The 12,908-nt window shown below is 41.4% G+C and overlaps 2 protein-coding genes across 3 annotated transcripts; one reads left to right on the forward strand and one right to left on the reverse strand.

Annotated features, from left to right (window-relative positions):
- Positions 1 to 247: 247 nt before the first annotated feature.
- On the reverse strand, positions 248 to 7,552 carry itk (IL2 inducible T cell kinase). 2 transcript variants are annotated; one of them, XM_084469577.1, is made up of 17 exons: positions 7,383 to 7,552; positions 7,161 to 7,265; positions 6,964 to 7,045; positions 6,755 to 6,880; positions 6,488 to 6,537; positions 6,199 to 6,350; positions 6,047 to 6,112; positions 5,907 to 5,961; positions 5,427 to 5,506; positions 4,844 to 4,989; positions 4,242 to 4,316; positions 3,414 to 3,582; positions 2,797 to 3,013; positions 2,183 to 2,247; positions 1,911 to 2,029; positions 1,371 to 1,528; positions 248 to 751 (listed from the first exon to the last, which is right to left on the reverse strand). In XM_084469577.1, exons 1-17 carry the CDS (start codon positions 7,518 to 7,520, stop codon positions 695 to 697), a joined length of 1,860 nt encoding a protein of 619 aa, XP_084325703.1. In that variant the 5' UTR covers positions 7,521 to 7,552; the 3' UTR covers positions 248 to 694. The 2 variants fall into 2 exon arrangements, with proteins under 2 accessions (XP_084325703.1, XP_084325702.1); XM_084469576.1 differs by having other exon boundaries at positions 6,479 to 6,537.
- Positions 7,553 to 10,290: 2,738 nt separating this feature from the next.
- On the forward strand, positions 10,291 to 12,074 carry med7 (mediator complex subunit 7). The gene is made up of 2 exons (XM_084469247.1): positions 10,291 to 10,417; positions 11,040 to 12,074. Exon 2 carries the CDS (start codon positions 11,049 to 11,051, stop codon positions 11,808 to 11,810), a length of 762 nt encoding a protein of 253 aa, XP_084325373.1. The 5' UTR covers positions 10,291 to 10,417; positions 11,040 to 11,048; the 3' UTR covers positions 11,811 to 12,074.
- Positions 12,075 to 12,908: the final 834 nt, after the last annotated feature.

The following is a 12,908-nucleotide window of genomic DNA, read 5'->3' on the forward strand; positions in this document are numbered from 1 at the left end:
TATCACAGGCAAATCGAAATGGACACATGGGGATAGATAAGCATTTTGTTATCGGTGATGGGGTGAACAGAGTGCATTTGCATTTGATAAACGATCAAATACATTATTCGATTATTCCGTTTGATCACTTTAACAAAAATACATTTCTAATTGTGGTATCACATATTTTTGAGGCCTATTTCAAGTTGTAGATTGTTGTTAAACAAACAACTAGCGATGGAGCCTACTTCTTTAACAAACACCCATCAACGTTTTCATTCATAATTTATTAACCGTAGGCCTATGTGGCCTATGTGTGTATTTCATAAAGACAATAAAAATGAATCAATATTTGTATTTATATAGTAGTAGAACTATCATCAATGGGTAAAAACAAATGAACGCGACAGCAATTGGAGACATTGTATTTAGATACCCGGTTACCAAAGATGAGCAGTAATTGAGCATTCGAAGGGGTTTGCGTGTGCCCTCTAGGGGTCAAACCATATATCATCGGCAGAATATTTACAGCTTAGTAATATCAAGAGATCATAACCCTACTACAAAGTAATTATATTGTAATATCTTAAATCACATTAAACTAGCCACGTAAATAAATCAATAAATCAATAAATAACTTAAATAAGAAGAGAACTGTACATTTTTTTGTCGAGTATATGATAACAAATGCATCCTAAATATTTTTTGGGTGGTTTCAGAGAGAGGCCAACTCATGCAGCAGGACAGCAAAGGATGGACGATCTCCTGGTTTCTGCAAATGAGAAGACACACAAGTATCCATTTACTATATCTGAACACTCATCTTTATTATCAGGTATGTGTTCTCTCATTAGCTCAATGTTGTCCAGTCTCGCTCAATTTGTATGAACACTGCCACAGTTGGAGGTATGATCGTCTGATTACATGCATCTGTAGTACTTTAAAGCACTTTGGAAAAGGTGTCCCACCCAGTGGCATAGAAGCTGTATAGAGGGCGGAAAAGTCTGGCGGCTTGGGTCATAACCCTAACCCAGAAGTCCTGGGTTCAATGTCCAATTTCTGCAGTCATCATGTTCTCATCCATAACCCCTCCCTGCTCATTATTGACAACTTTCCTAAGTCATATTTTAAGGTTCATCTTGTATTAAGCGTCAAAAATGCCTAAATAAAATACATGACTTTGGCAGATAGTGATTATGGAATGTAAAAAACACTCTGATTGGCTTAAGATATAGCCAATGAGGCGCAGTGAATCAGCGGCGTTATGGGACTAGAGTTAAGTTAGATATCACAATCTGGCCAAAATATGACTTAGGCAATTATGCTATGAGGCTCAGGATTTAAAAATGCAGCTTGTGCTCAATGGGTCCAATGTCTCGTGTCTTCCCCACCTGCCTCCAGCAGTCCTCCATCAGCAGGTAGAGCACGTCAGGGGCCAGGCGGGGCTTCAGCAGCCTCAGCCCCGCGGCCAGGGCCTCCATCACCTCGCTGTTGGTGTTGTGCTCATACGGCATGCGGCCCTCGCTGTACACCTCCCACATCAACACACCTACGGGGACGCACACATGGACGGACGGATGGATGGACGCACAGATGGACGATGCACAGGCAGGTGGATTGGATAGACGGACAGGCGGATACATGGACGCAAAGACAGACGGAAATACAGATGGACGGACAGAGAGACAGATAGCTGGACAAACAGCAGGCGGACACCTGGACGGACTGACAGGCATGCAGGCACACATTTAGAACAAATATATTGACACATATATAAACAGATAAACCGATGGACAGATGGACAGAGGGACAGACGGATAGACGGATAGATAGACAGATAGACAGATAGATAGATAGAAAGATAGACAGATAGATAGATGGATAGATACCCGTAGATACCGGTATATAATTAGATAGATAGATGGACGTACCAAAGGACCAGATGTCTGACTTGCTGCTGAACTTGGAGTATTTGACGACCTCCGGGGCCGACCACTTCATGGGGAACTTGGAGCCCAGTGAGCAAGTATACAGGTCATCTGGAACATACCTGTCAGGCACACACACACACACACACACAAACACACACACACACACACACACACACACACATAATTAGACTGAAAAGAAAATCGATTTTTGAGGAATAACACGTATGAAACACACTGTTGTTGGTGAGTTAAATCTGCTTTGAGGAGCTCACCTAGCCATGCCGAAGTCGGACACCTTGACCTCGTTGTTCTTTGAAACCAGGCAGTTCCTGGCGGCCTACAGAGGAGAAGAACACAGAGTACTGGAAATCAACAACCGAGAACAACCAGAGTGCGCAGCTATATCGTTCTCAAAGCTGCGGTAAGTTAGAGCTAGGGTAACGCTGGGATTGTGTGATTGTGTGTGCATGTGATTGACATCTATAATGTGAATTGTCATATTCCCAGACAGGCACGTGTCAATTGGAAACAAATATTCACACAGAGCATAATTCACTCAAAGGATGGTGGTTGGCTATGGTATTTGTAAAAAAAAAAATCAAAATGTAGCTCTTAGATCTTACCGATAGCATCTTTGAAGGGCCTCTACTTTACCACCACTACCACAAGTGTGATGTTAGATAGCAAGCTATTTCAATATCAAGACTACAGTGTCACCAAGATGTGTGACAAATAGATGGACTGTACCGACTGGCAGGCTGAGCTGTCCATCATAAGTGGGTGGACACTCCCACGTGTGATGTCACCACAGGAGCTGGAAATGGCTCATCCACCCCACACCTGCCGAGTGGTTAAGTGGGGGCCTTTTAAGGATCTGTTGGTTTACCAAATCTCTGTGGATGAACTTTAAACTCTCCAGGTAGGCCATGGCCTCGCTGACGTCCAGACACATCTTCAGCAGGGTGGCCAGGGAGAGGTGACCTTTCCTGGCCCTCAGGTAGTCCGAGAGGCAGCCGTTGTCCATCAGCTCCAGCACCAGACATGGCGGGTGGCGCTGGGAGCACACCCCGTACAGCTTCACCAGCTTACAGTGGGACAGCCTCCTGTTAACACACACACACCCATGCATGCAAAAAGCACGATCACACCCCCCCCCCCACCCCCCACACACACACACACACACACAAACACACACACACACAAGTACACATGCACACACACTCCCCCGCGTGTGCACACACACAGACACACACAAACACATACACACACACATACACATACTCCCCCGCAAGTGCACACATACACACACATACACACACAAACACACAAACCCACACACACACATGCACACATATGCTCAATACTGGAGCAACTACCATCATTGTGAGCGTGACCAGGTTTAGAAAACAAAATAAACTACTGGAGAGATTAACTCACACACACGCACAAAGGCTGCAGTGCTAACGTGAGCCGATAAGAACTACGATGGCACGGTTTTCTTACGTCAAAACCTGGGCTTCCTCAATGAACTCGTCTTCTGACATGGCTTCCTCTTTCACCATCTTCACTGCCACCCTCTTCTCTCTCCACCGGGCTTCCAGCACCATGCCGAACTGCCCGCTGCCCAGCTCCTCCCCCAGGACTAGATCCTCAGGGTCCAGCTCCCACTGGGCTGCATGGCCAGGAGAAAAGATCGGCGTTCAATGAGTCAATGAATCAATGAGTCAATGAGTCAATGAGTCAATGAATCAATGAGTCAATGAGTCTGACCGGTTTCAGATTGTCAGTCGTTGTCAGGATCAGTTTTTAGTGGTTGTTTGTTTTTGTTGTTGTTGTTGTTGTTGTTGTTATGGTTACGGTTCATGGTTACACATTGTTTTTGGTTACATATGATTTGCTAATAGAGCTAAACTGAAGCTGTAGATGCCCTTATCGTCTCACTCCCTCTCTCTCCTAAGCGTGCAGTTGTTACAAAACACTTTCAGAATCAGATCATGTCCAAATATGATGCGACTGCATTCTATGTTGCTATCCTTTTGGGGATTGTGCAATCAAAGATACATGGAAGTTTAATCATTATTTTCAAAGATGTTGAAATGAGACATAACCCTAACATTTTTATTATATCTGGATTATGGCAATTTGATATTGTCCATATCATATTGAATAAAACATACAAAATTATAAATGATTGTATGTTACTATTTTTGGTGGTGTGGCACAATAGGTAGTCATGATGAAATGTTTGTAAGTACACTTAAGTTAGATGCATAAAGATGTAATATAATAAAAAAAAAGGGTTGGTTAACATCACTTAGACACATTTCTGACCTTGGCTGTGATCGAAAGGTATGTTGGTTGAAATGCTGTTATGGCAGATTGGCCTCCTTAGACGTGTGATGAGACCTGTGGTAAATGTGGCAAAGTCACGTATTTCCATTCAGCGTATACATGCACGTGTACATACGCATGTATAGAAAAACATGCACACACACACACACACACACACACACACACACACACACACACACACACACACACACACACACACACACACAAACACACACACACACACACACACACACACACAAACACACACACACACACACACACACACACACACACACACACACACACACACACACACATACACATCTTCAGTCTAAAGCCACACATACTTGTGTATACAATACCAAAGTTATAAAGTCACAGAATTATTGAGGATTCAGTTGAGAAATATGAATATTATAAACTAACTGTGTCAGAATAAGAGAATAATTCACATTGATACAGTAATAACTTTGCAGACAGGTACCTTATCAATACTACACAGGAAATACACGTGTAACACCACTAGAACAGTAGAACACAACATTAGTTTGAAGTATTTAATCAAGTTTCATAATAGTAGTAGTTGAAATGAACAGACGTACCTGCAGCGTTAAGTTTGTGGTAAGTGATGAGCTGGGGAATATTGCTGAATAGGTGCCTCTCTGCCAAGTAGAAACTGGTCTGTCCTTTTGCCACAATCACTTTAATCTGATAGTGTTTCACTCTGGGATGGCTCAATCCATTAGACCTGAATGCCAGCATAAGAACAACAATTAGAAAAACACACTTTTGTTGTATTATTTGTTCAATAATAGCTGCAATAATAAAGTATAGTAATACATTTTAAATCAATCTAAAAGTGAAATAATAATAACAATAACAATAATAATAATAATAATAATAATACTACAGGCTGGATACAAGAATGTATACTTATTTGAATCTACTGCTTAATCCAATCAATATTATTTATTTATAATGAATATCCTGTTCTTCTGCTGTAAAACCCACATCTTGGGTTAATAAAGTACATTTTGTCTTTAAAATGCCACAGAAACACTGTATACCTTAGTAAGATAACTATACGATAACTTAGTAAGTAACTATGCACATTTTTTAAAACATTTTTTCACAGAGCACAGATCACGAAGTGTCGGGCGTAGAGAGGCAGCAATGTGCGGTTACCCGGCTGCTTTGGTGAACACTGAGACGGTGTAGAAGCCTGCGTGTCTGGAGTCCCGCACCATGAAACCACCTTCTCTCCCCTTAACAACAAATTCACCAAATGGAGTGAGCTTCAATTGACAGCTGCAGCAGCACGCAGCAGTCATCATTGTACATTGTTATTGGCCCCTTGGCCGTCGATAATCAACTTACTGAAAAAGGGAAATGCGTACATGTCCAACTGACATTGGAATTTGAAATGCCAACAATCAACAAACAACAAGGAAGTTTGACATTGCAAACATGGCGGTTCTTTTGCGTCTTTCGACGAGTGTCTTGGATGCATTGTGCAAAAGAAGCCACACTTGTATAGTGGGTGACAATCACGTTAAAGCTTAGTCACTTCACTATGTATGTGGCACCGTCTATTTGGCTCAGTGGGCTGCTGGCTATTGGCGAAGACGGATGTTTCTCTAACATTATTATACATTGTTATTTTACCTCGCTCATCAGGAGATCCTCGGCCTGCAGTCGGGTCACGTCCTTGTTGTACCAGCTAGGAGAAAAAATGCTCAGGTTAAAGTAACGCTGTCCATTTCTGTAGCTTGAGAGATGAAAGAAATTAAAGTGCTGGAACTCACTCAAATCGGTCAAAGTTTCTGCCAGACTTTTCAGCAATGTAGGTGCAGGGAACAAAGCCTTTATTCCTTATCAGAGACAGGGAAAACAACACACTCAGTTAAACTGGGCTTTGAATGGAGAGACATGGGGGTTTAGGTTTTTCAGTGGTTACCCCATGTTGTCTTGTATGATCCACCATTGGGGGTGCGAGCTGTCCATCATGGCGTACTCCTGGTCCGCCTGGAGAGCCAGGTCACTGTGTCCTTGGGGTGTGTAGTCCTGCAGCGCTACAACGAGACCCGCTCCGTCACTCTCAGGAGACCCCTTCAAGGGAGGGAGGGGGACAGAGAGAGAGGGAGGGGGGGACGGAGGAAAAGGAAAGAAAATGTATTTTAAGTACATTTGAGAACAATGGAAAAGTACATTTTAGATGGAAATTGGTTAAGAACTACCCCGTGTACCGGACAATCTGTATTTCTGGATTCCGGTATTTCAGGAAGAAGCTTTGTGCCTGTGGAGTGACATGAGACCCAATCAGACTTAGTTGGTTGAATATCTTTGTCTTATTGATGACCAGGGTTTAAGAGGACAATTTAATAATATATATATAATAATAACAACAAAAGAAATAGCACTTAATAGACAATAGAGAATAGCATCTAACATATTATTGATTTCAGAGCACTGTCTCCAGCAAAGCTAGAGCTGGTAAAGTTCTAATTACAAACCATTAGGCTCTGGACTGTACTCTCTGCACCCTGCGGCCAGTTTCTCTCTCTGATGGCAGCATTGCCATCTCCCGTACATCCAGAAATTTGGATGGTATTTTACAACCAAGTTATTGAGTTTTATCTCTATATCAGGGAACAGAGAGAATTCCAGTTGAGTGGAGTGACAACAAAAAAGTGATAATCCCTGAAGCTCAAGCGCTGCTCACCCTCTTTGAGGGCCCTGACCCATCTCTGGCGACAGTAGTTATCTGGAGCAAAGATGTAGAGGTGTAGGTTGTCATGGAAGACCTGTGGAGACATGTATGGATCACAACCCTATCATGCTTTGTTTTTTTGCCTGTTACATAAACACAAATGCCGATTTTTTGTAGTTTTCTGAGAAATTATAATGGGGCTAACTTACCTGAAAGGGATACTTATTGCTGCATGGTATAGGGATATTGCTGCATACAATCTCTGCACACCTTACACTCGACAGCTGAATACAACCTTTCAGAATAGGCTTTTTCTAAAACAATAAAGAGTAACTTTTATCACAGGCATGCTCTTTTTGAGGCCGCCAGTTTACAGTTTACAGTTTGAACAGAGATCCAATGTAAGACAAAATGGACGAATGAATACATACCCCAGGACGCCTTTCTAAATAGCTCAAGGAGCGAGTGTCTAAGATAAACAATCTCTCCTTATAGTTGCATGGAGATGTCCTTCTCCTTTGCTGGGACTTTTTGATCATGGTCCCTTTTAAGATAAGCGTGGAATCCATAGTAAAGTGGTATTTTACCAACGAAAAGGAAAAGAGAACACATAAATGATGTCGGGGTAGAAACAGGGACTGAGAAGGAGAACAGCAACAACAGTGATATCAATGATAAATGCTGTGTTTCCGGCATACATTCTCAAAACCACATCCTGGAGTTGCAGTAAACCCTCAACCAAACTTGCATTGGTTCACACACGTACATTCTCATACACACACACGCACACATACACGCACACATACTCATGCACACAAACACCTACACACAGACACACACACACAGACACACACACACACACACACACACATACACTCACACATACACCTACACACACACACACACACACACACACACACACACACACACACACACACACACACACACACACACACACACACACACAAACACACAAACACCTACACACACGCAGGTTACCGTCATGCCATGAAGTCATTTTTTCCTTTAATGCAAATTTTTAATATTGGCATTCATGGTCATTTGATGAAATGTTTTGTAACCGTTAAGGGGACAGTGTTACAGGCAACAGACAATGCTCAAATAATAAATAAATATTGCAACAAATTAGATGATGTTTCAAGTATTCTTCCATCTGTGATGTGTGAATCAGCCTCTGCCTCAATTATCAGTTGATTGGTCAGTAAATTATGGGAATTAGTGGAAGGATCATTTACTGGTTCCTAGATTTTCGAATAGATGAAAAGTTGAAGGTCAAAGTTGAAGGTCAAATGTCAGTTGAGGCTACAATACAGAAAGTTATTCCACAAGTGCAATCTTATTTGATATAATGAATAATGACATTCATGGACTTGGTCAGATCTAGAAGGTCATCTTTGATTGCAGATGATGGGGTAATTTGGCCGTGGGGTCAGAATAATGCATATGTAATTGATAATATTCAAAAGGCTGTCCTGAGGACGAACAATGGTCCTAGGATTGGGGGTTTAAATGATCTGGTAGCAAGTCATGCTATATGTTTATGTGAGAAAGTGAAACCCTTCTCACTTCCAGGAAAAGGACTGGTGTATTGGTTTAGTTGTACTTGTATGTGAAATGCTCCCCCCTGGTACATTGTATGGCCTAACAGGCCTTGATTGGTCCACCTGGTACATGGTATGGCCTAACAGGCCTTGATTGGTCCACTTGGGTCAAACCAGGTGCCTTATTTAAGGGGTGTTGCATTGTGTGTTTGTGGAGAAAAGAGAAAAGAGGAAAGGTACGACTGGTTTGACGTGAAGCCAGTATGTGCACATTCTGTTATGCTAAATTATGCCAAGGCTGAGCTAGTAAATTGCTAATAGCATTTCTTTTTGAACAATTAATTTATATTTTGTAACCATGGGATTTATTTTTGTTTATTTATCGTTGGGTCTCTATTTTGGAAGTGAATAAAACGTCACTCTTTTTCGGAATTGCCCTCGTGTTTTTGCCTCGTTTCACTCTCCAATCCAGTTGCCCACATCCCGAAGTGGAGTGAGTCGAGAGGCTCATTCTCACAGTTTATTTACCAAAAATTAAAAGTATAGGTTATCTGAAGTTAAAGTTATGTGGACCGTGTATGGAAAGCAGAAGTATATCAATATCTGGGACTATAGTTTGAGGTAAATTTGATGTGGAAATCTCATGTAGAAAGAAATCAAGCGATGGATGGTGGGAGGTGATATGGACAATGGAATGGAACTGTTTATGGAGCAGCAGCAGCTGCTCAACAACTTTACAAAGACTGGAGGAGAGCTTTAAGGCTATAGGGACCAGGCCAGCGGAAACCCCCTGAGAGGAAATCAATTGTCTTTAGGATGTGGGGATGAGAGCGCCAAGTCAAGAATAAATTATTGTTGTATGTATGATTTAAAAACTAAGGTTTTTGATAAGAAAGTGGAAGAATATGGATTTAATGATATTAATTTTGCACAATCTGTCTTGTAGCATTGTCCCACCATGGCTGGGTTAGGGTTAGAGACTAGAGAGAAGAATAAATTAAAATTAGAGAAGAATAAAGACTGGGAGATAAATGAGATGGGGTGCTTCTCAAGTTTATATTTAAAGACTCATTTGTATAACTATATGGGTGTTTATACGGATGGGTCCACAGAGGAAAACAACCATGTGGGAATTTGAATACATATACCTGAATGGATTCCAGAATTTTTAAAATAAGGAAATAGTTAGCCTTTCAGTAACATATGGCAGAGGAGAAGGGATATAGTTAAAAGTAAAGGCTAAGAGATATGGCCTAGTAGATGGGATAGAGATAGAAAAGTAGAAAAGGACTTTATATCGTACCAAAAGATCAGTTAAAATTTTTAAAAAGTAAAAGAAACTAAAAGTAGTCAGGAATAATTTATAACAACTAGATTAAGGGTTGATCATACAGGTTTAAATTGTACTTTATTCTTGGCTTGGAATATGGATAATGGTAGGTGTACACAGTGTTATGTAACATAAAATATAGAACCTGTTTATTAAGAGGGTTAGGGTTAAATATTTTTGCAATATGGTCAGGGAGATTGGACGAGGTAGAGGACAGAGTAGGATCAGTATGTCATTTTATCAATCAATGAGGAACAGTAAATAGGATATAATATATATTTTACCTTTAATATTCATATATGTATTCATTATTTATAAATATATATATATATAAAATATATAACATAAATACACGTAGGCCTATATATAAAGTTCCGGTGATACACACTAGTGTAGTAGGTGGCGCTATGCCCCTCGGACGTTGATTTCAACGATCCGCCAATGAACCAACGAAGAAGAAGACCCGTCAGACATATGTTGTTCAATCAGCGTTAGCTTGCTAATGCTGGCTCATAAGCGTGGATACTGTTAATTAAACCTATAATTAAGTCGGTGATAGAGGTTCGTTTCATAGGTGAGTTGAACTTTCGTTTCATATTGTGTTGATACGCTGAAGAACGACTGCGTGTGTCTAAGAAGTGGCCCATCGGTCCAACTTTAGCCCCGGTGAGCTAAGCTTTACTGCCTAGCCGAGGCTAATCAAATACGTCCATTCCTGTTATTTTTATTTCTTCCAAGTAAAGTTAATCTTACTCTTTTTTTTTTTTTTCAAATATGTTGCGATTGTAGGGAAAAAGTTGTAGTTATAAAAATGTAGAACAGTAGTCGGCTAATGCTAACCGGCTATGCAACACATTAGAGCTCTTTCTATCAGCTTAACGCAAATTAACTTAAATCAACTTAAGTTATCTGTCGTCTGGACTTCAGTCATTAACATGTTTTTAAGTTTTTAAATATATCTGCGTTATGACTCAAGTCATTGATATAAGAGAGAACAAGTATTCAGTTTTGAATACGACCCAAACGAGGATGAAGTGAAGGCAGATTCTACCCCTTGCTTCTAAGCCTAGGTCTTGATTTCGACAAAATACAAAAAGATTACAAAAAAATGCTTAGGTATTGGATATAATGAAATATTAAATATAGCAATTCCTAACCTAATAACTGCTGTTACGTCTTCAATATCGTTATTGTAGGTCACCATCATGGGTGAACCACAGCAGGTGAGTGCGCTGCCTCCGCCCCCGGTGCAGTACATCAAGGAGTACACGGATGAAAACATCCGCAAGGGTCTGGCCCCCAAGCCCCCGCCGCCCATCAGGGACAGCTACATGATGTTCGGCAACCAGTTCCAATGCGACGACCTCATCATCCGGCCCCTGGAGAGCCAGGGCATTGAGCGGCTCCACCCCATGCAGTTCGACCACAAGCGGGAGTTGAAGAAGCTCAACATGTCCATTCTGGTGAACTTCCTGGACCTGCTCGACATCCTCATCAAAAGCCCCGGCAGCTTGAAGCGGGAGGAGAAGCTGGAGGACATTAAGCTGCTGTTCGTCCACATGCACCACCTCATCAACGAGTACCGACCGCACCAGGCCAGGGAGACTCTGAGGGTGATGATGGAGGTGCAGAAGCGGCAGCGGCTGGAGACGGCCGAGCGGTTCCAGAAACACCTGGAGAGGGTGGTGGAGATGATCCAGGGTTGCCTGGCCTCTCTGCCCGATGACTTGCCCCAAATTGAGGGCCCAAACGGGGTAGGTGAGGGAGCAAAGAACGGGTCTGGAGCAGTGGTAGTCAGCGGCTCGGGCCAGGCGCCCAGACTTGCATCAGAACCTATGGACGTAGAAGAGGCTGGGGCGAGTTCCACGGCAGCTAGCCAGCAGGACAAGAGAACAACGGCCTCTAGGGTGGACAAAGTATGGGACAAAGATGCTGCTATGTGCAGTATCATAGATGAGATTGCTTGAATCTTGTGTTGATTGGCTGTGTGTGTGTGAGCAATGCTGTTTTCTTTGTTTGTTTGCGTCTGTATATAGAATTTAAGTCTTTGGATTATTTTTTTCCTGTCAGTTTTTATTCCTGTGTTTTCTTTAGTGTAACATTAGAGGTTACCCAGTTATCATCTAAAACATACTGTAATATGTTGAGATATTTCAGTACATTTCTTTATGGCTGTGAAATGGTTCCAGGTCCTGGCAGCAATTCTCTAATAAAAGTACATTTGTAAATGATTCAACAGTTCCGCTAAACAGATCTTTATTGATGGCCTTTCTGTTCACGCCCCTTCAGATACCATCATAGTTCTACTGGGATGATTTTCATCCTCTAATACTGAAAAACAAGCAAACCGCCACGTAGTAACTTGTTTATACTAGTTGGGCTGCACTGCATACCCCTTGGGGTTCAAAACATTGTTTTGTTCCGTTACATAAAACTTCAATACAACTTGATCTGGTGCACCCATCTAAACACAGTAGCATGGAATGAAACAATGTCAAATCTAGATTAATCCTTGTGAGATGAGGATTTTCAAAGGTTGGCCTGCTCTAAATCCTGTCATAAAATGCCAATGGATCATTTTAATAAATCAAATGCAATGTAAGACCTACACATTATGTGTTTTCCCAAATACTGCTTATAAAACCTTTTGCTTTCTCATTGTCAACTGCTGGCGTTGAACGTTGCTTGGCGCCAGCGGCTCAGTTCAGCTTAGTTGTTTTAAAGGTGTGCAGCGCGTATTACATGATGCTATGACAAATGACTCTATTCACCCAATGAGACAAGGCTTGCAGTCATGGCCTTAGTTTAAACAGACAAGCCAAATGGCTGAAATGGACAAATGCATTCCCTTAATAACTTTCTTTAGAGAAACTTTAACACACCTGTACACACACACATGTACAAAGGTTTACATAATTATTTCAACCCATAGCAGTTTTTGATATAAGTGACCTACAATTGTGGAATCATTAATTATTAATTATGGGTTATTTTTCCTAGCGTCAAGGACACTGATCGACATTTAAATATTTGTATTTGGTGAGTTTTATTTAGGATTTCTAAGA

The sequence above is a fragment of the Micromesistius poutassou genome, assembly GCF_964030765.1.
Source record: "Micromesistius poutassou genome assembly, chromosome: 6".
In the NCBI taxonomy this organism is placed as follows: Eukaryota; Metazoa; Chordata; class Actinopteri; order Gadiformes; family Gadidae; genus Micromesistius; species Micromesistius poutassou.

Coding starts and splice junctions, on each gene's coding strand:
- itk (XM_084469576.1), bottom strand. CDS start 7,520: ATGGATTCCACGCTTATCTTAAAAGGGACCATGATCAAAAAGTCCCAG. Junction 7,046..7,160: donor GCAATAAGTATCCCTTTCAG/GTAAGTTAGCCC, acceptor ATGTCTCCACAG/GTCTTCCATGACAACCTACA. Junction 752..1,370: donor TGGAGGACTGCTGGAGGCAG/GTGGGGAAGACA, acceptor TCTCATTTGCAG/AAACCAGGAGATCGTCCATC.
- med7 (XM_084469247.1), top strand. CDS start 11,049: ATGGGTGAACCACAGCAGGTGAGTGCGCTGCCTCCGCCCCCGGTGCAG.